A 27,878-nucleotide genomic window follows, 5' to 3' on the forward strand; every position below is an offset into this window, starting at 1 on the left:
TCGGTCGCTTCGTTCTCGTCGCTTGTTCGTCCGTACGGTAAAGTCCGCGTCGTCGGTGAAAAATCGCGTGAAAAGCGGTGAAAATCGCCGGAAAACAGTTCAAAAAGTGCATTATCCATCGATCTGGTGTTAGTGGAAGGTAATTGAGGTGTTTTTCTCCGGGGGGATATTGGATTTCGGTGTGAAAAATGCATTTTGAAGGCGGGTAGCAAAGTGCATTAATCTACTCCTGTTTCCGGAGGAGTAGGAAGAAGAAGACAGTGAAACAACTGTATGTGATGATGGGAGCGGAGGGCCAGGGTTGTAGTCTTATGAGGGTACGAAAGAGTATCATTTCGACGATGGATTTTGAGGAAAGTAATTATTAATAATGGAAGGATTGATTATTAGCACCAAGTGAATTGAAGATTGGAGCAAGATCACATTTCGGAGATATAGGGCGCGCCGTTTCCCTCCCAGATTCAACGGCTTTTTCTAGCGTTTCTTTTCTGCCTGCCTCAAAAAAGAATGTCTGCCCACTTCCAGACGCAGTGCACGATGCGGGTTACGGAACGAGGGGAAGGTGATTTGTTTTTCTTCTTTCTCGCTCTCGCTAGTCTTACTTTGATCGTAGTGCGCTGCTTGCTAGAGGAGTTTTTAGTAGTTTGGCTTACCCGACGCCTTTGCTTGGGATATATTAAATATGAGAAAACCTGGCCAGCGGTGTTGTTCATTTGATCCATACGCGTCAATGTTGTGATACGGGGTGCTTCCTGCAACGATTGGTAGTTTAAAAATAGATTCACGTTTTTTTTTTCACTGAGAAGCTAATTTGCGCTATCCCAAGAGGTCACAAATTCTCTAATAACAATATTGGGGTGTCTTCAAGTACTTATGCTTTTACGATTTGATTTGGTTGTGCAATTTCCATTAGCAATTCATCGTTGATTCAAGTGGAATTTTGTTTAATAAAGTAGATCAGCATAAGTCTAACGCAACGATGCGTATTACATTAATATTTGAAACAGAATTGCTCACGCGTCCCACTTATCGTTTCAGTATGGTGCGAGCGGTCTTAATCTTAATCAGCATTCACATGGCCAATTTTACAATCGGTTCCAGTTAGCCCACCTTTCGTTCGAATTTTATTGGCTATACCTAGTGCCGTTTATCGCAAGTCGGTCCCATTTGCATTTTTGTCGAAACTGAGTTTTTTTTTTGGAAATGGTAGCTAATAACCTTGATTTCCTACTACTGTTTGAAATGTTTGGAAAACAGCTAAATGGGTTGTCCCATTACATAAGAAGCAATGGTACGAAGCAAACTTTAAACGCGTTTTTCTCGGATTGCTGATTTGTGCTGTGGGACGAACTTGCCATGAGCAGCGGTAAAACTTATGTTCATTCAGCAACGAAAAAAATGTTATCCGTTGGTGACATATTGCGACCGTTGACGACGACGACTATGATGATGACGTAGTCGTGCTATTAATACGAAAACAAACGCGCTCATCGTCTGGTTTGGCATTGCAAACTTTGTTGTTCGAAATGCGATGAAGGAGATCGGTTGGGGCGTATGTGAATTTGCATAGGGGGATGTGAGGCGAAATGTTACGTTGAGACACCTGTGCTCATGGCGAACATGGGTTCGTATCACTCCATTCTCCCCTGGTAAATGAGCGCGCGTTTTTGCAATATAATCTATGCGGGTGCCCTCGTCACCACTTCGCACGGTTTAACTTTGTGGGAGGCAGTTCTATATAAATGCGCTCGACTCCAGCATGCCTGCCTGCAGTACGACCTGGGTGATTCGATTAGAGATCAAGTATCCAAGCGATCCGAGCACGTGATCCATCATGGTCGTTGAACTGCATTTACAATGTTATCATTTTGGTTCTTCAATTGAATCAAAACTGAGCGCTTGCGATGGAGGATATGCCGTTGGTTCGTTATTTGAGTACCTTGCGGTTTGGGATGGAAGATTTGCTTACGCACTCTTCACCACACGAGTGTAAACAAGCGTTCTCGAGAATACACACCTGTGTGCGCTGTCGCGGTTGGTGTACAAAAGTTGTGTTAGATTTGTGTCACGCGTAGACACACAGCATCATCCTCATAAATCACACTTTTATTTTTACCTGGATGGTGATGCTCACTTTTTCCTAACCAGCAGTAAGATAGGATCTTCTTTTATACCTACCTCACTTGCTTTGTTTGGATTTGTGACCTGGGCGAGAGAGAGATGAGTGAGCATACATTTGTTTGTATGCTTAATCAGATCTACCAAAGAGACGGAACGTGATGAATGAAATCTAATTTTATTTTGGCATTTCGGTTAGTAGGTTTTCATGCACTGCCGCTATTCGCATAACATAGGAATTCCATAGGACATGGGACTGTTATGCGAATAGCGGCAGTGCAAATACCTAGTTAAACGTGAATCATGAAAATAGCTGAGCATTTCCACGCCAAACGACGAATCGATCAGACTAGAAACTGTCCGATTTCCATGAAACAAATTGTTCTCTTTTGGGAATCATTCAAATTTGACCCGGGATTTGTATAAACCATAGTAAGTTCGAAAACGTCTCTTCTAATCGAAATGACTTCTAAAACAAAGTTGTATAAAAATAGATGGCCTTTCCAGAAGAAAAAAAAAAACAAATATACAGTGTATTAAGAAAATGTCTGTACAGTTAGCTATATTTTAGAGAGAAAAAAAAACAGCTCTGCGAACACACTTCAAATTCTTTAAATAGATTTCAGAAATCTTGGCTTGTTGTTCTGATCGTGTAAAGGGTAAAATAACGTACACCGCACTTCTCCGGAAAGTGAGAGGCAAGAGAGCGCATCCAGAAAGGAGATATGCTGAAGAAAGACGCTTCGATCAAGAGCTTGGTCTACAACGAAAACGTACAGAAATCTTAAGTCGAGGTGACGGAATTAAGGGCTCTATTTCAATGGTCGAGTTCAGAGACTTCGATGAGATCACGACGGAAGACGATTTGAGAGACGCGCTGAAGGTTCAGTTTGTGTTGGGTGAAGAACCGATCGACACCACAGCCAACAAGCTGTTGAAGTCTGGCAAAATCAAGTTTGGATGGCCTAAGATTTACTCGGCAATTAGTGAGATGCATTGGGCTTCGGTCATGAGGCGAGAAACTGCAAATGCCAAGACAGATCTGATCTTCTTCTTCTTCGCATTTCAAACTTATTGCTTATCGTGTGCTCTCAACTAGATGCACTTTCACAGTTATTAATTGAGAGTTCGATGCCATTAGTATAATTGTGTGGCAAGTACAATCATACTCTATACCCAGGGAAGTCGATAGATTTTCTAACCCGACAAGTTCCTAGACCAGCATGGTCTTCCTTTGTAGTTGCGTCTTGACCGAATTAGCTAAGGCGACCAAATCATGGGAGCCAACCCAAAATTAAAACCTCTATCTTTGTGGCAGAAAAAATCGACAATTATGGCAATCTAGAACATAAAGTGCGTAATTGGAATCGTTACAAAACCGTATCGAGTTTACTCCTGATAATGGTAACTGGGTGGCTGGCATATTCGGTATGGCTGCAATCAGGCTTCCAAATAGTACAACCTTCTCGCGACATATGGTTTATACCTTAATTGACTGTTGCTTTGTGTGCTTTACTACCAGGGGGTGGGAAGGTGGCTATCAAATACGAACAAACGTCGCCTACCTCGCATAACTGGTTCCAAACGTAAACAAGCCATAAGAAACCTACAGCGTTTGTTTACGTTTGGAACCAGTTTCATACAAGAATGATCAGTAGGCTGATTTGACAGCATGTCTGCAATACAGACTATGAGAAGATACTCCACTCAAGAAGTGGTGGCACATATAAGGGAATCTTCGTATGCAGCTTGCTATTAAATTAACAACTTCCAAGGCGTTCAGTTAAATGCAGGATACACTAACCGAAGAACTATTGAACTATTTTTCATTCCGTCACATGTGTGTAATATATTAACATATAAATAACATAATTATTACACATAAACAGCTGCACATAGGTCATTCAACAAATAGTTGTGTAATATTATGCGATATGACAGCTAATTGCTATGCGATATTAAATCTCGCAACACTGCCAGGTTTTCGCTCTGATGCGCATCGAGCTGACGTTTGAGGCGACGAACCGCCATTGTTATTCCAGTACTCGGTCCAGTGCCAGCATCGTAAGCTAATACCATTGACAGACATACAAAGCAGTACCGTTGTACTCCTTTAATCGAGTACCTCAAAAGGTACAATTTGAGGTACTAGCTTAAAGAAATACAACGGTAGTACAACAGTGTACTTTGTATGTCTGTACAAGGTATAACAGTTGCTCTACAATCAGAATCACTCAGCTGGTTTCTCAACTGCCCGGAGACACTAGGTGTTCCACCAAAAACTACTTTCACAGCGTAGTTCTATTTGAAGGTTCGCATACGGTCCAACCAACCCGAGCATTCCTTCTGGGAATTGCGTGGCAAGAAAAGTCTCCAAACGAAAATGTGATACACCTGCGCCGAGTTCTGAGTGTTCAGTTCTGTGACTTCATCCTTATCAACCATTCTCATATATGAGAACAACCGTGGCCCAGTGAGATCGAACAAAGACAACGGCAGCAGTACACTCCAACAGTGGAGGATCGAATCCCAAATTGGACCCATTAAAAAAGCATGTATAAGCGCCGCGCTCTGGCAGCTTTTTGTTTATATATTTTCGATTCATTTTTAGAATAGCTAAAGTAGAAACCATAATAAACAAATACCATAAACGAACTGTACCCCGGATGGGTAAACTATCCCACAAATGGTTTGGATGATACCCCGAACACGTCGTTAAGCTCTCTTTTATGGTTATTTTTATTAGGGAATCAATAAAGTAAAATATCGTAGAAGATTGAAGTGTGATGTGTCAATGGGCTGGTGAACGAATATCACGAATTGGCGCATCATCTACAACCGATCAGATAGATGTAAATCAGGTCCGATCAAAATTCCACAATACGTCCGACGGCGGTTGCTTCTTCCCAAGTATTTTTCGACATTCCATTCCTCCTTGGTTACAGCTAGACCGATGTTATCCTTGCGATTGCAAACCAGAACACTTGGTCAAATTTTTGGATTTAGTTTCCGGTAAGACATAAGTCTGGCCCTGTGGAAGATCCGAAACATTCGTAAAAGCAGTCAATTCATTTAACTGATCCTAGAGCTCCGCGGGATTTTTTAAATCACTCATACATTAATATGAATAAGAACTCAATCAGACGATACTTTCAAATGGTTTATTGATTAAATTTTGATGTGATGAATAAAAACTAAGAACATTAAAACTAGTCGCTCGTTAACTTGATACTCCAAAGAAAGATCTCCAAGAAGTCCAAGAAATCCAAGGAAATATTAAAAAATACCGTTAAAAGCGCCTAAAAGTTACTAAATTTCTTAAATATCACATAGAAATCATCCATAATAATATATAGAAAAATCCTGTCTATGAGCAGTTCTAAGAAATCCACAGAGTTCTGAGATCAGTTTTCTTGACTAACCTATGAGATTTTTTGAAAAAAAAAAAAAAAGCTCTAGGATCAGTTTCATGAACTGACCACTTTTACGGTGTTCCGGATGTTTCAGTCGACCACCTCGTGGTTTCCAGAGACAAAATTCAGGTCATAGCTTCACATTAATTATGATAAGACTTCTATGAGAGGTTTCGCAGATGTTTAGGATGAGTTTCATGAATTTACCACGTTCACGGATATTTCAGATTTTGCGGTGAACCATCGCATGGTCTCAAGGGTCTATATTCCGGTCACAACTTCGAATTCATTCTGATAAGACGTCTATGAGTGGTTTTGAAGAAATTCGCGGACCTTTAGGATCAGTTTCATGCATTGAACAGTTTTAAAAATGTTGCGGATGTTTTAGTGGATCATCCCGTAGTCCTCAGTGTCCATATTCCGATCACAACTCTGAATTTATTCTGATAAGGTATTTATGAGTGATCACAAAAAAAACGTGGAGCACGAGGATCAGTTTAATTAATTGACCACTTTTACGGCTGTTCCGAAAATTCTAGAGGACCATCCCGTAGTCCACAGGGTCCGTATTCCGATCACAACCTTGGATTCATTCTGATAAGACTTTTAAGAGTCATTTAAAAAAAAACGAGGTGATCTAGGATCATTTTCATGAATTGATCACTTTTACGGATGTTCCGATCTGCATTGAATTGTCTCACATTGTAATATTCCGCCCACTATATCACAATCAATTGCGAGTAGCTGAGCGTAATGGGGACAAGGAAAGCATTTGGTACAGGACCTGTTGCAAGCGAGAAAGACGGTGGTTCAGCAAGAATAATATTGAGACATACGGGAATGCGACAAACGTGTCAAATTAACTGCATTGGTAACGACAACACAGAGGAGCGTACACCTGATGTCACACACTAAGGTGATGGTAATAAGGTCGGTGATAATATGACATTTACACAAAAGCAGAGATCAAATCAGATTGGTCAACGTACGCATAGGCCACGACTAAATTTCCGTAGGTTCATGCCTGGCTTAAGTGCAGATCGGTAGGCAACAGCCTGCCAGGGTGTGAACTGAGCAATAACAATAACAATAAAAAAAATGGAAAATTAGAAAAGTGCCTTAGTGGTTATGATCTTCCGGATTTCTTATTATTATTATTTAACTTTATTAATGAGGCTTTCAGCCTTGGGCTGGTTCGCCTCCACTTCCGGATTTCTTGTGTGTGAATAGTTAAGGTACAAATCAGTTCAGATCTGTGGAAAATCGTACAATAAGACAATTATCGATAGCATCCGGAGACGAACCAGCCCAGGGCTGAAAGTCTCCTTAATAAAGATAAAAAAAAAATTACCGATAGAAATTGGCAAGATGTTGAATGAAAAATGCTTTAATTTGCGTTGTTAAAAATAGTTATTCTGATGTAAACAAACGGTTTGGTTCACGTTTCTTCTCGAACTCGCGTGGCGCACTCTACGTTAATGGTGCATTAAAAAGGCGTATAGGCTTTTTTAATGCACCACGAATTAGAGGGCGCCAGGCGAGTTCGAGAGGAAACGTCATCCAAACCGTTTGTTTACATCAAAATGAGGATTTGTTGTCAAGTTCCATCGATAATTGTTTTACTTTACGATTTTACACAGATCTGATCTGATTTGTACTTCAACTATTCACACACTAGAAATCCGGAATATCATAACCACTAAGGCACTATTCTAATTTTTCTCTACAAAAATATTCCTGAACACCAGCAGGGTCCTTGCAAAAACGATACAGAATTCAATTTTTCGATTGTAGATCAATTTTTGAAGCATCTCGGATGAATCAATTTATGAGGGAAAGTTAAAAAGTGATCCACTTCCTATGTCTCACGGCAAAAAATTCGGCTCACAACACTCTTTTCGACGTTCTCATTCATCACCAGAGGTTGAATCGATCGCTAAGTTTCTATTAAAAGGCGTATTGATAGTGGATAGCGTTGTTATCTCAAAATTGACGAAATCCATATGGGACTGATATGCGATTATAGGCAGTATACTACCTATTAGAGTTGTATGTGGATTGAAATTAGAACATTCAAACCAATCCACATTTGATAAACGTAAAATTTACGTGAAAAACTAGATGGAAAAAATCTATGTATGTTTTCATGTAACATCTACGTAAAAAAATTTATGAGTGTAGGCTAGGAAATCTCCGTAAGAATACGCTGGATGAGTAAATTTCGTAGACGCAAATATGAGTAGATTTCATATGGAAACAAAATACTCTGAGTGAATTGAATTCAGTCGCTGAGTCGTTCTGGTTGGCCGTGTGCGCCGTTCTTCACGCAGGGAAAATCACATTTCAGTTTATCTTAATCAATTGTTATGATATAATATACGATGTGATAAGGTCATATCGGCTTCCACGCACCGACGCATATAGCACTTTATTCTCCACTCATTCACGTATTTACGTACAAGAACAATTCAAATAAACACCGAAAAAGCCCTGAAGAGTCTCGGTGCTAACGAATAAACAAATCTCGCTCAAATGACTTTACCCTTTGTGAAATGATATGGAAGGAACCACATCAGGGCCGATTTTGTTGGTATGGTTTCCCACTAACTCGCTTCTTATGTTTATTTACCTCATTCATGTTGTTATAACATAGGTTTCATCATGTCTCTCGCTCTTTTCAGATTTCCGACCCGCTATCACAGATGCATTAGTTAGATCGTTGCCACCAGTCGTCGCGTCGTCGGTCGTCAGTTTAGTCTTGGCAATTTTTGGGCAGTCAGCATCAGCATGGAGCCAGAGTCAGCATCGCAGAAAGAAGGGATAGAGACCCGCAACCGGTCCCGATCGAGAACGCCTAGCTTGCAGCTGCGTGTCAGTGTCGAGCGTGATGTCAACGGTGACTCGAAACCGGACAAGGTCCAGAAGAGCCCACGCGTTGCGTAAGTTTTGTTTGAATTTCTGAATTACCCACGAATGGTATTGATATCGGTCCTCTTATTTCACAGCACAATCGAGGAGGAGTTGAATTCGTCGCAAAAATCCACCTCCGGCCCAGCTGGATCCGTTTTTGTTCGTAAAACCCGTACCGTTACTTCGGATTACTCGTCCGATGGGGTCTCGCCGGAGCGGCCCGCCACCAAGGAAGCTTTCTCCGGTGAAACGGAAAAATCCATCACCCTCTCAAAGACCACCATCACTGTTACCACTTCCTCCTCGTCCACTGCATCTGCATCGTCGCTCACAAAAGTAGTTGCTGCCTCGAATGCTTCCGCGTCCAAGAAGGAGATCCGCCAGAATGAACTCAACCGAACCCTGGAAGACAGCCAGAAAGCGATTCTTCGGACCAGTACCCCGAAAGCCACGTCCAAAGTGGCGAAAAAGGTCACACTCACTCCGGAGGAACTGAAGCAGCACGTTGCCTACAAAGAGTACACAGAAGCCGGAGAGTACTGGAACAAGTACCCGAAGACAGATTACACATACTCGGAACTATCGCCGTTCCGAAGAGAGCTTGCTCCTGGGATGATCGCGATGCCAAATATGTCCCGTCCGGGTTTGACTCAGCATGCTGAACGGATTAGCGTGATGATCGAGAGGAATCCCGCCCAGGAATCGTACATCCGCAAGCGATATGCCAATACCTCGACGTATTCCACGTCCGGAGTAGCGGGAGGAAGCTTCGCCCGAGCTGATCCCTATGATTCTGGAGAGGAAACGCTGGATTTGTCACAGCTTTCCCGGAGTTCCAAAAGTTATAGGGCTAAAAGATCCACTGCACACGTCCAGGTTGAGGAACACCGATCGATAATCAGTCGATTTTTCCTAACCATTGTGAACTGGTTCTACAGTGCGACCCATTCGGTTTCGAGAGTCTTCAACCAATCGGACCACAACCTGTATTACACCCGAATCGAGGATGAGCGAGGTGAGTAGCACTGTGTTGAACTATGGACCGGATTGATTGATCACAAATTCATCTCTTCCGTAGGCTTCTTTTCCAAAATTTACCATTTTTTTAACATGCTCGTCACGAGTGTCTTCAAGAAGGTTTACCTTCTGATCTCATCAGTCCTATTCCTGGACACCTGGCTGCTCCAGACGGCTTCCAGTGACGTGCAGCAGGGCCGTCGTAAGAGGAAGTTCCTGCTCTTGCTGCTCATGTTGCTGCCCTTCCTGCTCTTCGGAGGTAAGTAAATCATTTCGTGCGTTGCTTTCCACCAGATACTGAATCGTATTTTAAACCCTCGCAACAGGAATCTACCTTTACCTAGATCCCACCCCACTCCAATCCTTCCGCGAAAATCTTGCCAATCCTTTGCTTAACTACGACCTCAAGCTCGATCTTCCGGATACGGAAGCGGCCAAGGCATTTGCCTTGGAAAAGTGGGATTCCGCCCGCCACTTTTCGGAATATTATTTCGATAACTTGAAACTCGCTTCGCAAAACACGATCGAAGAAATTCGCAAAATTTGGCAGGAGAACGTCAACCATCTGTTCAACTAACAACGGTGGTGATGGTTCCAACTTATTTGAGATTTTATGTATGTTTTCGAGTTCTGTTTTAACCGGTTAAATTATCCTAAGTGCCATTGCTATATGGTTCTGCGAAATCCTACCCATCGATCGCCTTACCCACTGCCCCATCCAGCGCACCCCGTGACAGAGACACTTATCCCAATTCCAAAACTTCCCCCCCCAACCACCGTGAACATCACTAATAAATGGGATCCGAGGAACAACGCGAAGGGAGAATGCTACATTTTGTCTCGATGGACATTCATTGGAATACTTTAATCGATAGGATAATCATAAATTGCCATTTACTATAAATGAATCGGAGAAGGATAGAGAGGACAACGTCAAGAGAAAGTCGTTTCGCAGAAGAATGTAATGATTATAATTATTCGAAATCGATTCGATTTGCATTGTTTTCGGCAAGTAGAAAAGTATTGTTTAGAGTTTTCAGAATAATACTTGGATTGAACAATGTTTAAAAGAATATTTGTAGGCATGCTGTGTATTGTAGATTAAAAATAAATAGAAAATGTTCTAAACAAAAAAAAATAACATCTTACGGTCTTGTGTTTCACTAAGTAAGAGAAAAGTTCTCGAAGTACTGAAAACGACGACGAAAAAGCAGGTAAGGAAAAACAATAGACAGTAAGCTTTCTTGTGTTGTTCTCTATCCTTCTCTTGACGTGTTTGTGTTGGCAAATTTCAAGCATCTTTTATGATTGTTCTAAATTCGATTCTTGTGATAACTTAGTTTAAGAGAAGGATAGTGACAGCTACTAATCATAATATTGGAAGAAGGCGTGCTATCATCGTAGTAATTTATTTCATCCTCATCCATACAAATATTAGTAAAATCGTATGAACCGTTGAAATGTCCATGCGGTTTATGGATAGCTAGTCACAAACATAAACGGTCACAAACATCAGAGATCAAAATTCTCGCTCAACTGCAAGATAAGCAACCATTTTAAAAGCGGGAGAACTTTGATGGAGCATCACATAGTCCATTTTACGAAATTACAGGCACCAGTTTACCTGTCATAATTTGATGATATTGATGTTGGTTCTCACATTAATTAATAAATTGAAAAATCAACTGATCATAATAGACGACTCGATGGGTTTGTGTTCATGCACTTATGGAAATTTGACAGGAGAGCGGGGCAATGTTCATTAATAATGAACATTTAGTGTTCATTTTTAGTAAACATTGCCCCGCTCTCCTGTCAAATTTTCTTCAGTGCATGAACTCAAATTCATCGGTGCACTCGTCCATGCTCTATTGACCAATGCACGGAATGAACTCACGAAAAAAATGACGATTGAGCGGTGCTAGAAATACTCAAAGGGAGAGATGGGCGGAGAGAATGTTTTGAGCTAAATGATCTGTCAAAATCTGAGTCAATCGAACATTCTCATTAGATTTTTTTCCCGAGGATTTCTTATTCTTACTAGATTAAATTTGAGAGTATATTCAATCGAACAGAAATTCAATCACCTTCGTGTGCTTTTCAAATTCAACTAGTTTTGGAATCAACTAGAATACACCAAGGGGTAATCAACTCTCCACACTATGCCGAAACACTGTTCGGCACGATAGGGCATACTTTGACAAGTAGGACACACACAATATAATATAAAACGGCATCACTGTTGAGTGTTTACGTTTAGCTAATCGTTGCATAGGGGAGAATGGTATACAACGCACCCCCTGGGCAGAACGCACCAACTGACTTTCATTTGTGTTTTTTATGGCTTTTACGTAACTTTTTTGTTGTCTTATCAAGCAGCACTTCTAGCATAGCATCCGAACTCAAAATCCTGCATGATAAATCCTTGAATTGGATTAAAAATTCCAAGAAAAACTCAAAATAAAATGAAAAAGTGCGTCTTACCCCGGGGGTGCGTTATGTACTGTCCTCCCCTACTCGGTTGAATACTTTGTTAACCGGTTTCGAGGATCGTTCGAAAAAACTACAAGGGACAAATCCTGATGAATGTGGGCGTCTTAGTGGAATACCTGTATGATGAGAGAGAGAAGGATTAGTATTTTCCATTTAATTCCACTACTTTATTTGCTTATCCTTGACAGATACGCGTATTTCGTCTACAATGTGCAGACTTCTTCAGTGTACAGACTTCTTTAGTACAAGACACTGAAGAAGTCTGCACATTGTAGACGAAATACGCGTATCTGTCAAGGATAAGCAAATAAAGTAGTGGAATTAAATGGAAAATACTAATCCTTCTCTCTCTCATTATACAAGGGACAGCCCAATGGGGTTGTACGCAATGGTGACCTAGAAATACGTGGTTTTATATAATAAATCTTATTTGTTAACTGCAGCAGGAGCTTGTGTTTTGTGTAGGAATAGGCATTTGAGCGGGGTTCTCTCTGTTTATACTTTTTAGTATGACGCGTTTGGCATAGTTGGCCCACAGCAACTCACGAAGAGCTACTGATTCTGATCAATAGTGTTGCGGCTTCTTCTTCTTTCTTTGGATGCTCATGTGGGCTGCAACTCGTTGCTTCCAAACAGCCCTTTGTTGTATACTGGAGAACACCACCACTCTCCACGCTGTGATTGATGAGACCGGATGAATTCAACTTTGAAATCTGTGTTAGAAAAATCGCTTTTCACAGGCAATCGGTGTTCAAAGCAACAGTTGCACATTCGAGCAATTTTCAATAGTGACATTTTGAAAAATGATAACGTCTTAAATTAGATGCGTTGAAATTTTTTTTTTTTTTTTTACTTTGGTTTGTTTTTTCCGTCGATCTTGTTTTCCGTGCTGAGCACCAATGCTACCGACGTGCCAGGAAGGCAGCTCCCACACCTGGACCCTACCTATCGACCCATCAACTCATGAACCGGGACCAACGGCTTTACTTCCCTTCCGAAGGAAGACGTGATCAGAGATGTTATGCCTCAGAACATCCCGGCGGCGCCGACTGGGATTGAACCCAGGCCTGCAGGGGTGAGAGGTAATCACGCTTACCACTACACTACCGGCGCCGTTAGATGCGTAGAAATATACCTGATCGATTGGTGATAAAACTATTGAAATTGGTCCAGGGGCGGTTGAGTTATTAGCGTTCAAAACCTTTCATAATTTCATTACATATTCCATTTTCGGTTTTCACAAAGTGTACCCCCATATAGAAATCACAGACGTAGTCCTACGTCAAAAATCTATTCTCTGAACCGTTGTCAATATGGCAGTCGTCCAGACGGCTGAAACGGGTTACCTCCAGCGACAATTGGTCAAAAGTCTGAAAGATCTGGTCATCCAATACGACGGTACAGTTCGGAATGCGATCGGCGAAGTCGTTGAGTCTTCCTATGGTGTAGACTGGTTTGATTCCATAATCATGAAAATCAAAAACAATGCACGGTCGCAGTACATATCAACGCAAATCAAAATTAAGCCGGCTGCGGAGGAAATTTTGAAGAAGTCTGGCTGGGTAATGCTATGAAAATTAGAAGCTGCCCAAACTGAGACTTACCGACCGACACGTTTTCGATTGAGGATGGAATCATAGAGAAAAATGCCCGCCAGTTGCCTTTGATGATTAACAAACAATCTCATCAATATCAAACAAATGGATCCCCTATATGCCAGGGATTAGCCTCGACAAACCCTCACATTCTCCTCCACATGCTTTCACCAAAGGTCGCCCAGGCTTTATTCCAGAAAACCCTTCTTGTTTTTGGACTATAGGGTAAATTATGGCTTCGGCACCCATTGACTGTTTTCGGCAACCGAAATTGAAACGTTAATTTCACTGTATTTTCCCATTAAAACTCTTCACTGAATGTATTAAGCCGATTCCTTACCTTTTCAGCTTCAATCTGATCACATTTTTACGACTGTGTAATCCTGTTATGCCATATTTTTCTTTAAATTAAATATACACACTACAAAATACGGCTGATTTCGAGTTGCCGATAATAGAACAGCTGGTTAACACGAAGTATTAAAGGGTGCCGAAGAAAAAGAGACTACCGACAATAGTCACACTCACCTGAGAAGTTTGGAGCGTTGTAAAAACATGTTCAACCCGTTTTGATCAATTCTGTCGATTGGAATTGGTAGAACAGCAAGCAGCAGATAAATGTCAACAAACAAACCTGTCATGTATGTGTGTGACGCTGAGAAATCGCTAATAGAAGTTCGGACGCTGCTTAGACTGACGAGAATACGTAAATTCCCCTATATTATATACTATCGTGGGCGTACAACGAAGGATCAGAGCAGGATTTTCTGCGAGAGTTGAGGTACATTTACATGTTTGTTATGCAGAATAATCAATAAATAAAAAAAGGCTTATCAAAGAAGGGTGGCCTGATTCGAATACCGGTCTTGCCGAGGATCATCCGCAATGGAAATTTTCACATTTTCACCTGCGTTTTCTCTCAGTTATTCTTGCCAGTCTCAATTGGTATGGACTTCAACGGGATAATCACAGGACTTTATAGGGATGTCCATATAATTTTGAAAGAAGTTCCAGTACTGCTGTGGGATGTCAATACGTATTAACCCCACATATTCATTTATTTTATTTATTTATTTATTTATTTGTCGTCAATCAGTGTAGACCGTTTTAGATATGGACTGGTGTACGATTGTTACATTATATTCTATTGCACGAGTCCGATATCAAGAACATCCCCGTCACCAGATCCGGTTATTTTGCAGATGCATCGCTGTCACTATCCTTCTATAGAACGAGCTCGTATCAACGATCCTCAGTGCGATGAATTGCCTACTGATCGGTCAACTGTAAGGCCTTGGAAGAATTTGATATCCAGCAGGTAACAATTTGATCCATCATTGATACGGCTACGCCTTCGTTTCTGTACATCTGCAAGGAAACAGCACTTCATCGATCCGGAATCTGGTATACGGGTTAAATTTGCTTGAACACTGTATAGGTTTTATGACTTTCTCTTCCACTTCCCACACAGCTCAATCACTCGGTACCGATTTAGGTGTGCAGAGTTGAATACCCCTTGATTCTAACTCTATTGATAAATTGATCTTAGTTGGTTAATTAATGGCACCACGAAATGTCCAAAATATTGTGATGCACGTAAATCGAATAAAAAAAAGTTATGTGAAATCCCGGAAAAAAATAACAATACAATTACCATAAAATAAAATAAAATTACATCAAAATCTATTGCCAACAATCGATCTTATTGTACGTATATTGTGCAAGAAATTGTATCATATTGTTATTTCAATAAATTTACAATACGTCCCATATAGTAAGAATTTGCAACAATAGAACAACAATACAAGTAATGGTAAATGGTTCATCTTTGTTCGGGAAAAAGTGATTTTTCCTATCGTTAAGATACATAACAACCCCTTGTTCTATTGTAGATTTACCCATTTACCATAGATTATATAGTGAAAACAATACATTATATGGTTATTTTATCGTTGTAGGCAATATGATTTATTGTAAATACAATACATTCTATTGTATGGTTACAATGCATTTCATCGTGCCCCTGTGGTTCTTTTTTATACGGGACGCTACACTCATAAAATTCGACACATTTTTATTGGCGAGTTTCCATGTAAAATTCCACATGATTTTGATGTGTCGACACATAAACAGAATCCACTCAGACGTACACATGAAATTTATGAGTCAAATGAATAGTATGTGTACACATAAGAACTATGTGTTCGACACATATATATCATTTGTTTATCAGATTGCAAAAATTCACATTGCAACACATAAAAATCTGGGACGGGGCTTGACAATCGGGTAGTGTTTTAGAGCTAATTTGCTGTCAAATCCGAGCCAGTTGCTGATTGGTTCATTTGACAGTATCAATCGTAGAATAAAAAGGACAGAGGGATCAAAAATCAATATGACTGGCAGTGATGCCGGAATCAATGTTGACGTCAATGGCGTTGTTATTGTGTGTGGCATGAAAATTTCTCATAATGGGATTATACCATCTATTTTCTGTTTATGGCCGTACGACTGCGCCCATTGATTTAATACACGGTGGCTTTTTATCCAAGATTCACTCCTCAAGCCGCTGCTATAAAATACTATCTAAGTTACACACCTGTGTATAATCCTTATGGGCGGGGGTTGCAGCGCGATTATGAGTGGCGCGCTTCGACCGTCACCAAATGAGAATTTAACATAAGCGCGACAATAATTGTTTATATTTGCGAAAGAAAAGTTGGAAAATAGGGTCCACGGCGTGCTTTAAGAGATGGATGTTCTTGTTTGTTTATGGTGGTTTTTATTGTGTTGAGCAAGAATGATGTACAATGTGCTAAACTGCGGTAGAAACTCTGAATAAAATAAAAATAAAAATAAAAATAATCATTCTGCAATCCTGGCATCATTGGTCAACTCCATCAAACACCATGCACTAATTTTCGACGGGCATTAATCAAAAACATTAAGAAGAGTGAGAAGCTGGATTGTCAAGTCCCGTCCCGGATAAAAATAATCATTGAATTTTTATTAGTGTAGCTTCTAGCAAGGGTTGCAAGATAATTTAGGTACAAGTCCCTGCTACCGAATTGTATTTTATTTTCTCCGCCCAGCTATCCATCTGAGTATTTCTAGTGTTTACTAAAAATGAACACGTCATGAGGAAATGCTCGCATAACTTTAGAAAATAGCCTATCAGCTTTTAAACAATTTGTTAAGCCCTTTTCGCGCGAACCGAAGTACGCCCACGCAAACCAACAACACCGGTTGGGGTAAATTGTCCCCTTCTCAATAGTGCTCTTGGTTTACGTGGGCGTTCTTCGGTTCGCGTGAAAGGGCCCAACAAGTAGTTTGTAAAACTTGATAGGCTCTTTTCTTAAGTTGCGTGAGCATTACGTTATGCGTTCATTTTTAGTAAACACGGCACCGCTTAAACGTCAATTTTTTTAGTGAGTATATTCCGTGCACTGGTCAATTGGTTTGAGGCAACAAAGGACCAAAACAAGATAAAAATAAGAAGTCACACATACAAGTTTGCTGCGGCTTGAATGTTCCCTGATAAAAAAACATAAACGAACGATAACCAAAATGATAGAACTATTCTGGAAATGGTCTAGAAGATACCTGGAACATACGTAAGGTAAATGACGACTTCGACAATACCTTAACCTATTATCGTATAATTTTGGCATGTGGATACATTGTGTTTTAGAGGCTCTAGGGCTTTGTTTACCCCCTGACGATAATATCACAGACAAACAGACATAACACTCACCATCACATTGTTCGCAAATATAGTTTTAGTTGGGAATGTGCTTGCATTTGTCATGGTGGCGTCACTGAAGCGTTAAGCAAGCCACTACATTTCTAACTTATCAGTGATGCCAGTTCTTATTCAGGTCAATTTAGTACATGTCAGCTCTTGATAATGATAAGAGGACCAAGGTATCCCACTGGAGACATATACAGTAATGACCCGATTTTGCCAGCCCCTTTTTTGAAAATCTTTTATAATGTTCTACGTATGCGCTTTTTCAGTGGTCTTATTGAACCAAAGTATACCAAAATGCCTGAGAGTGATTTGGAATTACGATTTTATGAAATTATTTGATGATAATAGTGTAATGCGCGGATGGGGTTGGGTCATTACTGTACCACATACTAATCTGACGAATACTGAAAAAAAAAGTTGTTGAATATTATTCCCAAACAGATGATTGGTCATTCCGCTTATTGTGTAATATTACACTGTACGATGTACGCAGAATTTGTGAACACATCATTTTAATGAGTGTAATATTGTATCCACTTTTAGTAACTGTTGTTCAATACATCATGAATAACATTGATTGATACATATTGTTTGCTTTGTACACGTTAAAGTGATGAGCGTTGGTAGAATGATGATGCATTACCACGTTTAAAAGCTTGTTTCCAGCCAAAAACAATCAAAACGAATCCCAAAAAAAAAACTGAACTTCTGTGAATTTCTCCTACGGATCAGTATTTCTTCAAAATTCAATCAATTTTTTAGATCTACTGAAAATTTCGTAGAACCACATCACTGACTTTCATCTGCTTTGTTTTTATTCAACACAGCTGACGCGTTGACAGAACAAGGGAAAAGCAACTAGTGGAAAAATTACATGAACGAGGGATGCTCCGGTTGCTAAATAATGCATAGAAATGTGCATGAGGGTGCTATAGTCTTTGATAATAGGAAAAGGTATTGCCGAAGCCGACATTTCCTCTATATGTATATTGAAGAGTGTAACCGTTGAAAAAAAAACGAAAACAACCCTCTTTTGGTTCCCTTTGGAGTCCAAAACAACTGTGCAAAATTTGGGGACGAAAACCAACTTTTTTGCATTTTTATCCATAGAGACCACAATTTTGCTTGAACCATGCAACTAACCATGTACAAATATAGTCCAAAAATTACCTAACAACTTTGCAAAAAGAAGTACCGTGCTAGAATGTCTCTAAAAATGTTTGCAACTGTTCAAATATGTATGGTTTCGGTTTAAATTAAATGCCAAAAATCACTTTTTCTGCCAACACTGCCGGTGTACCAATGGGAGTCAGATTCCAAGCTGAAATAATTTCGGAGTTTCTTATCTTATCGATTTGGTATGTTCAGATGAATTATTCTCGGAATTATTCGAAAATTGGACAGTTGAAAATTTTTAAGTTTCAATATTAAGCCGAGTATTAAGCTTTAATTTGAATAATATTTCGGGATGAACCACCGTATCAAAGATGAATACTAAGATGAAACTGTTGGAAGAAAAACTTTCTATTTTAGTGTCCTCTTTCACGGTCCCTTTCATCCAATGAATACCCCCCGTATTCAAGGTAATTTTGTGGTTTTGCTGCCCCCTCGACAGAGATGAAATTTTGCGCTCATTTTTATCAAAACAAACACACCAAAATCAGAGGTGTCCCATTTTTTAATTACTCGATTAACATCTAATCGATTTTTTTTTGTTCGCTGTGCTGCCATATTTCCATCAATGAGAATGCAGCACATGTTTGAAACGATCAGTGATGATCCTCTGGAGAAGTTAATGCATATAGCGGCATGATATAACCGATTACAAATATTTTAATTTTCGGTTCGTTAATCGATTAATCGATAATTCGAATGAAAATCGGCCATCACTAGATTAATGTGAAACGTCATTTCAAATATATGAACCGTACATAAATAATGATACAATTTGAAAGGGACCGGGGCTCATCACAAATTACGTCCTCACGGTAACTGAAATAAACACGAGTGTTCACCGGTTGACCTATGGCTGAAAATCCCCTTAGAGCAACCGTAACGGTCGTTTTCATTTGCGCGACTATTTTAACAGCGCACAGCGGTCTCATTTTAGTTTAGTCACTCTTCTCCACACCGGTCGCTGTTATCGCGGTTATCAATTTACTCGCCGTAGTCCGTACCGGTAGTGAGCATTTTGACATTTATACGAATAGCAACCTTTCTCCCGCGCTGCTAAATTTGGTAACGCGCTTCTCACCGAGAAGCCGACTGCTATTTTAGTTTCTCGTATGGCAACCCCCAATACGGTAGTTGCGCTATGATGAGGGCTGCTAAAATGAGTTTAGCAGCGCACCGTTACGGTTGCTCTTAATAAAGACAACCAACCAACCAGCCTGCCATTGAGGTCACTCCCAATGAGCTGGATTACCGAGGTGAAGCAATCGGTTAAGTTGTGTGAGTAAAACCCCTGTACGATACAAGCAATTAGTGACGTCACTACTTGCGTTTACGTTGATTTTTTGGTTTACTGATACAACCATATTTCACGATCTGCTTCACCTCTCTCTGTACTCATTGGGTCACTCCCATACACGGTAACCGAAAAATACCCAGTTATGACTACAAAGTAAGCATTTTCGAGGGAAACTGGGACTACCCATTAAATGAGCAAAATTTTACCCATTTATGAGTAATTACAACTACAAAAATAAGTAGTAAGTATTCATTTTTGAGTAACAAGTACTCATAAATGGGTAATAAGTTTACTCATTTAATGGGTAGTCCCAGTCTCCCTCGAAAATGCTTACTTTGTAGTCATTATTGGGTATTTTGCGGTTACCGTGTATAGAAAACACAGAAGCAGTCCTCCGTCAAAAATCAAAAACAAGAGAAAACAAAAACATATCAGCAGGGTATAACTTGAAACGTAAACAATGACTTTGAACGTCGATTTCTCTTGAATGACTTCACACCCACGGAATCTGATTACACCAGCTCATAGAACAAACCTTTATCTATCAGACGATTTAGTTAGTTTGAGTGGGTGTGTTGTCATTCGTAAGAAACCGGCGATCTAAGTTATTGTTTACGTTTCGAGTTAGACCCGTCTGACATATCACCCATGAACTGTCTTCACGAGTTTCGTCTCAGACACAGGTATAGAGATTAGTGACTTTTAACGCACGCACACTAGCGGGGGCAACGCCGTGTAAAGTTGTTTATTATTTTCCTCTGGTTAACCTAAAAATTGTAAGAAATTAGATCTGCCAAAATGAGTTTGACAGCGATTTGTTATGTATTTTCCTCGGAATTTCACTAACACGCTCTCACATATCGCACCAATACAATCGGACATGAAAATCTCTATAGTCGGATTTCGCTCGTTGGACTATCTTTAAGTGGGCTACGTTTTAGTTAGCTCCCATTAGTTGGGCTGTAGCCCACCTAAATCAAAGTCAAACTTCATTTCTGCATGGGCCTGACACGCCGCCTTCTTTTCGTAGCCAGCATAAAAACGTGACCCTTGACGTGTTCACATATCAATCCAAGTGGGCACAGAGCGTGGGGCCGCACCTATGCTCGCTACGACTTCTTGTTATTAGTAGAGATAGGGGTGCCACTTCTGACAGTGCTGATTCCTGTTCGAAATTTCGACTGACTTCATGCGAAAACTAGCAATCGAGGGAGTAAAGGCCGGCGCACAATAGATACGTTTTCAGGTTTTTTGACAGGTAGCCCACGTCAAAAAACCCGAAAACGTATGCATTGTGCGCCGGCCTTAATGATACAGATTATTGCAATGTGATACAACGAGTTGCTTCCTTGATGGTTGTCAACGATGTGGCTGAACGTGTGTTTGAAACTAATTTCTGACTTTATCGAAAAAGCCACCCCAGTTCAACAGCAATATTTGCTTCAGGTGATCGAACATCGTCGAAAAGAGTACCCTGAAAAATCGTAGAATACATATTAAGGTGATTCCTTGTAGAGTCCACAAATGGCCGCCACGAGGGTAATACATGCACTTCCACTTCGAATTTTCAATTACACAAATCTCATAAATTAGTGCCTCATTGCACCTGAAATTGCTACTTTTATGTATGCTGCAGTGCAGCAAACGTTGAATACCAGTTTCATTGTTGTACGTGTTCTGGATGCTGATATTTGTGCACACAGCGAAACACTTTAAACTGAAATATTATCATTACAATCCAATGACATTTGTGTGAATTTGTCTGGCATTGGCATTGACGGCGACTCGGTAGTTCTTTACTCCTATGAGAAAATCCATAAGCAAACGTCAGACTTTGCGTGAAACATAGAGTTCTCTACCACCTTTAGTATTAGTGAGCAGTTTCACTAATACAAGAATTTTACTGGTTGAAAATAAAAAACAAACCGCTGTCAAGTCGAACACTTTGACAGCTGATTTCGTGGTTGAAAATAATAAACAAATCGATTTTACACGGCTACACTAGCAACGTTGTATTGGTGAAATCTTGCGGCAAGAAGTCAATGGCGGACTTTGTACTATCCTTTCACTCCACCGAAAGTTCCCATAAGAAACTGACGATATTCGCTGGAAGAGCAAATTTTTTGACGGTGCCGTCAACGCCAATTGTTTGCGCATTTTGCACCTTACTGGACTCCGTACTTTGAAAGTGCGGGGATGAAATAAGTGCGGGCCATGCGTATGACAGATAGAGTTGTCAAAGTGACAGCTCGCAACTGATTTTTGTTCGGAATCAAAACAACAATAAAGTGTCTGTTTTGGTTTTTGTTGTTGTTTTGATTTCAAGATCTTACACTCTCATTGCATTCTACTCGAAACACGTGTAAAAATAATTTTGCAAAATATTTGCAATTTTGCAAACAATTCTAAATTACTTATTTGTGAACAATTATATGGTTTTCCAAGTATGAATTAGATTGAACATGATTTTGAGACGTGTTTAAATTCTAATGGTACACCTTTTTTGTTTCCAAATGTGTTAAACTCAATAGCGTTCTAGGCGTGAAATAACCAAAAAGTTCGTTGTTTTTCGTCAGCGTACCATCAAAATGCGACTCAAAATATTCCCAAAAATCCAGTCACCACTGCAACAGACAATATATTACACCAAAAGATTACGGAACGGAACGAAAATGACACGTAAAAACCATTGATTTTCATATAAAATTGCGCTACTGGAAAATTCTATGAAACACACATTTTTTTAGGTGGTTAGGGGCTGTTCATTAACTACGTAGACAGTTTTTGGGATTCTTGACACCCCTTCCCCTGCATAGACAATTGCCGAACAAAATTTTTAAAATTGGTATGGGCCGTGGATAATTGCTACCCCCCCTAAATTGTCTACGTATGATGTTTTCTTCTCAATTTCACGGCAAAAAAAAACTTTTTTTGAGTTTTTAGTGATGCACGATGATAGATTACACTATTTACTATATGTCAAACTTATAAATTCATCCAGAAAATGGAAAGTCGTGAAATAGGATTAATTTTTAGGTCTTTAAAAATTCGCAAGCGATTTTCTCGATATGGTCATTTTGGAATTCCGCCCTTTTCAAATGCTAGTCTAGATTTGTGCACACAGCGAAACACTTTAAACTGAAATATAATCATTACAATCCAATGACATTTGTGTGAATTTGTCTGGCATTGTATATTACACCAAAAGTGTACGGAATGGAACGAAAATGACACGCAAAAACCATTGATTTTCATATAAAATTGCGCTACTGGAAAATTCTATGAAACACACTGTTCTCCGAAATATGTGTCTTAAATGATGGTCATTTGAACATCATTGACACATAACTTTCATTGCATTTTTCAAAGCGATATCTTCATTGGCGATTACGTGAAGTGACATCCAGGAAGTATCCTTGGACCCATCCTGCACACCTTGTCATTATTTGTACGAAATTATTCTATTGACCCTTCCCCTTGCGTTCTTCTCCTCAACAGCGTACCTCCTGGCGGACGAGGACCAAACTATCGTCCTCCCAGCATCAAAGCGTGCCACCATTACCCTATCCTCCCTCTCGAACATCCTCCCGCCGTTGAATGCCGAAGATCTCGATAGCTTTAAAACCAGCCTCTTCCAAAAATTGGACTTCCGGGAGTCGACCTTCTCCTGGCGATCCCTGCTGCCTTCGTTCAGCTTCTCCTTCGGCTCCGGCTCGGGAACAAACTACGAACACCTGAGGAGTGGTCTCCAGAAAACGCTGAGTAAGGAAGAGTACGAAGATCTGATGATTCACATCGATGCCTACATTGAGGGGTTGCTGACGAAGAAGTACCTACTGAAAGAGCAGGAAGAAACGAAAGCGAAACAGATGATAAGCCCAGAGGTGACAGTCCACGTGGCCAGTGTGGTTCGAGAAAATCTGCAGGCGTACAATTATAAACTGAATCAAGCCGACGTTGATGCGGTGGCCGCGAAGGTAAGGCTTCAGCTGCTGGCCAGCTATCCAAATGTGTTCAATCCTAAGGTGGCAACATCGGAGGACAGAGGCAAGCCCGATGTGCTTGGAATTTCCCAGGAAAACCTGTTCGAAATTCAAAAGTTGATTAAACAGGAGATCAGCATTACTAACAACAACTTTGTGATTAGCGATCAACAGTTGGAGGACATCTTGAAGCAGATTCTGTCCTCGAGTCAGCTTGTTGAGCTGATCGACGCAAGAGTGCTGCTTCAGATGAAAGAACCGAAGCAGCAGCATGAATCGCAGGCTGCGTTGGTTGAAAATTTGAAAAACGAACTCATCGAGATCAAGTTGCATTTCACGGAAAAACTTGCCACCAGTAGTTTGATGATAGAGGACAACATAAATCTGCTGAAACAAGATCAGAGCAGATTGGCCGAGCAGGTCAATAGCTATCGGATAGAGAACGACGTAAAGTACGTCAAACTGATGGCCGACATTGATGCCCGGTTGGCTGCAGTCAAGCAGGAGCAGTTTGCAGGGCTCAATAAGATCATCAAGAAGAATATCGTTACCATTTTGGGAATGAACGTGAAGGAAGACTTCTCCGATGCGGATCTCAAAGCATGGATAAGTAATCTGTTCGTGGCAAAGGATTACCTGGAGAGTCGATTGAAGGAGCACCAGGAAGGGGTGAGTGCCTTGATTCAGCAGGAAATGGAACGATCGGCTGCGACTTTGATGAGGGAAGTAAGCGAGAAAATCCAGAAGGAGATCCTTGTGGCAATTCAGACGCAGAAGAGCGAGGCACTCAACATTGATGCTGCGGCGGGAAGGACACCATCGGAAGGTGACGGTCGGAGCGGGGGTCTTACGGAGGGCGATGTTCGGAGGATCGTACGGGATGCCCTACGCATCTACGATGCGGACAAAACGGGCCTGGTTGATTATGCGCTGGAATCGGCCGGGGGACAGATCTTGTCCACGAGGTGTACGGAGAACTACCAGACGCATTCGGCGCAGATTTCCATCTTCGGGATTCCGCTGTGGTATCCGACCAACACGCCGAGGACGGTCATATCGCCGACCATGCAGCCCGGGCAGTGCTGGGCGTTTTCCGGCTTCCCGGGATATCTGGGTAAGTTGGATTGCTTTTTTTTTTTTGTAGGATTATTCGTAGGTGATCGAGCATAGACTTAGATTTAAGACTGGTAAAAGGTTAGGTTACTCGTTCATTGGATGCTTATGTAATTTTATGTTGGGGTTAAGACAAAAATCTTGGGATGAGCATTTTAGACGTGTCATGCGGAATGTGACTGAAATTCAGTCAGAATTAATAGTTGGAATGTTAAGTGTTTAGGGAACAACTTCCAAACGTCAAATGTATGAGATGTTGGAGCAATATAAGGGGCTGTTCATAAACTGCTACTCAGTTAACAAATTATAATTTTGATTCCCGATTCCCGGGAAATTTGAAAACCCTAGTCTAGAGGTAGTATTTGGTTTGTAATATTTATCTAGCGTAACGTATATTGACAGCAGTTAGCAAGTGAGCATCTAATTATAACAGTAAAAGTATCTCCACCTAAGCTTACCGACAGCTTCACACGTCGTTTTGGTTGTTTTCCATACATTCACTGTTTCAATAGTCCTTACCGCTACCAGTTAATGAAGGGTTCCCTGTATTTTTAAAATATTTAGTTTGATAGTAACGAAACTTTTTTAACAAAAAATGTTAACGTATAGGGGACAAATGTCGTGACATTTTTTCTCCATATAATTTCTATAACATTTACCACCTCTGATCGTGGCATTGAATAGATAATGCTAGCGTAGATAATTAACTAGGTAGATAGAAAGCTAATCAAATAACTTAACATTCCACGACGTGCCATTCCTTTGTAATCTTTACGTTATTTTCAATTGTTGTAAAGTTGTAATTTAAATTGAATAATCTTTCAATTCAAAATTTGCAGGAACAAGCATAACGTCATTTCTATAAATAAAGCTAACATTTCATAATTCATCATCCCATCGCTTATTCCCATTGCCCATTGTTCAAAATGATCGAAAACCAGTAATATTGTAATGCTTTCCAATTTTCTTCTTTTCCCCTTTTTTTCTCTCTCTCTTTTTCTTGTTATCTTCCAGTCATCCAGCTGAATAGCGACATCGTCGTGACCGGCTTCTCGCTGGAGCATATCTCTAAACTGCTTGCACCAAATGGACAAATTGATTCCGCCCCGAAGAATTTCTCCGTTTGGGTAGGTTCCACTCCATATGTGTAATGCTCAAGGGGAGCGTGCATGACCAGTCCAGTCCCACACAGACCAAATCGAGCGTAGTTACAAAGTAGTAGTTGTTCACACGTATTTGCATGTCGCTACGATAACAGTAATTACAACCGGCAGATTCCGTATCATAGAGAGTTACTGCTGCATGAACGTCCATCATTGATGCACACTTTTTTATCCTTTATCGCCATCCATCAGCTAGAAACGAATACTTTATGCACTGAATACTAATGCTTCCATCCCATTTGCTTTTGTTTTTCTTCCCCTCGGAACTTTTTCCTCTCGTCATTTAGGGCCTCGCAAGCGAAAACGACCAGGCACCGATCCTGCTGGGTAACTATCAGTATCTGGACAATGGGGCCGCGTTGCAGTACTTCCCGGTGGATGATCCGACCCGGCCGGAACTGGTGGGACGGGCCTTCCGCATCGTGGAGCTGCGGATCGAAACCAATCATGGCAACGGGCACTACACGTGCCTGTACCGATTCCGGGTACATGGCGAGAGGAATTGAAGGTGGACAAACGGTTGCGTCTGCTGTAAATAGGTGATTTTAATTTTGTTTAGTGTTAGGTTCAGTTTAGATTTTAGAACTGCATTGGAACCATAAGCATGTGGTGCAATAATTTTACCATGAACGTTAAGTGAAGGCAGGAACCAAATCTAGCTACTTAAGAATATAGTTAGTTAGTTTGTTAGGGAACTGCTTTCGGCTCATCGTCACGAGCTTCGTCGCATTGACGAAGCGATGTTGGACGGTTTTTCCTTTTTTGTTTTGTTTTACTAATTGGCACCTTTCGCTTCATATACTAACTACTAAAACCTAACTCATCGTTTAGATTTTCTTTAGTTTGCTTGAACGGAACAGTGTGCCCTAAGGGCAGTGAGGGAAATATACTGTGGTTGTGATTGTTGAATAATCGTTGACGAAACAGATGTTTAGGAGTTTTGCAATCGTTGCTTTTCGCAATGGGGATCACATGGAATGCAAAATTACTACGACGGTGACCATATTAATAAGGTGAGCTTAGTTCAAACGCAGCAATACCAATAATACCATAATCAAAAGAAGGAGCCTGTCGGAGTAATATGCGGATAACTGACGCTTCTCTAGTGCAGTTGAAAATATTTTGCAATGTCGCATCAAAAACGATCTAGCAGAAATCGAGGTAACTGGTGACTGGTGACCACCGCTAATGACACCAGCAGAGAAATTCAAAGACGCATTGCGCAGACCATGTTAACCTTGGGCTCCGGAGAACGCTCCGGTCGAATTAAGTTCACCGCAGCACGAAGTTGACTATCTACAACACGCTGATTAGACAGATAGTCCTGTATCGCCACGAACCCTGGACTATGCTCGTGGAGGATCACGAAAGGTGTTGCGTAACATCTACGGTGAACTGCAGATGAAAAACGGAATGTGGAGAAGGCGAATGAACCGCACCACCCAACGTCCACACCGGAAAAATTGTGTGACTACGGTGGGTAGGGCGGAGAATGTCGGACGACAGCCCAGTGAAAATGGTTCTCGATAATGACTGAATCAAGACGAAAAGGCGCGCACCTGGCATGGTGGATCGACTTGGTGGAAGGCAACATGCGGAGAATTCCCAGACATCGTAGCTGGTGACGTGCAGATATACATCGAGTGGAATTAATATGACTTGTATGTACAGCAAAGGGAACTCCAGACCTCCCCGCATAAACGCTAACCATAACTTGACCTTACCGATAATGGTTAAAAATTGTTTATAATCGCTGCTAAACTTTAACTGAAATGGTTATGGAACTTTACATGAACATTTGTGTGATAAAGTTTTAACCTTATGTAAGGCATGTACTCGAAAAAAAAATGCA

At 40.7% G+C, this 27,878-nt stretch overlaps 1 protein-coding gene across 1 annotated transcript; it reads left to right on the plus strand.

The window, feature by feature from the left end:
• On the plus strand, window positions 1-27,878 carry koi (klaroid). Its single transcript, XM_065217293.1, has 7 exons — window positions 1-139; window positions 8,213-8,470; window positions 8,537-9,456; window positions 9,520-9,717; window positions 23,266-24,864; window positions 25,878-25,990; window positions 26,314-27,878. The coding sequence occupies exons 2-7, from the start codon at window positions 8,319-8,321 to the stop codon at window positions 26,530-26,532; spliced, it is 3,201 nt and encodes a 1,066-aa protein (XP_065073365.1). The 5' UTR covers window positions 1-139; window positions 8,213-8,318; the 3' UTR covers window positions 26,533-27,878.

This window comes from Ochlerotatus camptorhynchus, unplaced genomic scaffold, assembly GCF_037179485.1.
Source record: "Ochlerotatus camptorhynchus isolate MF236.1 unplaced genomic scaffold, CSIRO-AGI_Acam_v1.1 ptg000071l, whole genome shotgun sequence".
NCBI lineage: Eukaryota > Metazoa > Arthropoda > Insecta > Diptera > Culicidae > Ochlerotatus > Ochlerotatus camptorhynchus.

Excerpts from the sequence above, each read along its gene's own strand:
- koi (XM_065217293.1), top strand. The coding sequence starts at position 8,319 with ATGGAGCCAGAGTCAGCATCGCAGAAAGAAGGGATAGAGACCCGCAAC. Across the intron at positions 9,457-9,519 it reads CCGAATCGAGGATGAGCGAG|GCTTCTTTTCCAAAATTTAC; the intron begins GTGAGTAGCACT and ends TCTCTTCCGTAG. Across the intron at positions 9,718-23,265 it reads GCCCTTCCTGCTCTTCGGAG|CGTACCTCCTGGCGGACGAG; the intron begins GTAAGTAAATCA and ends TCTCCTCAACAG.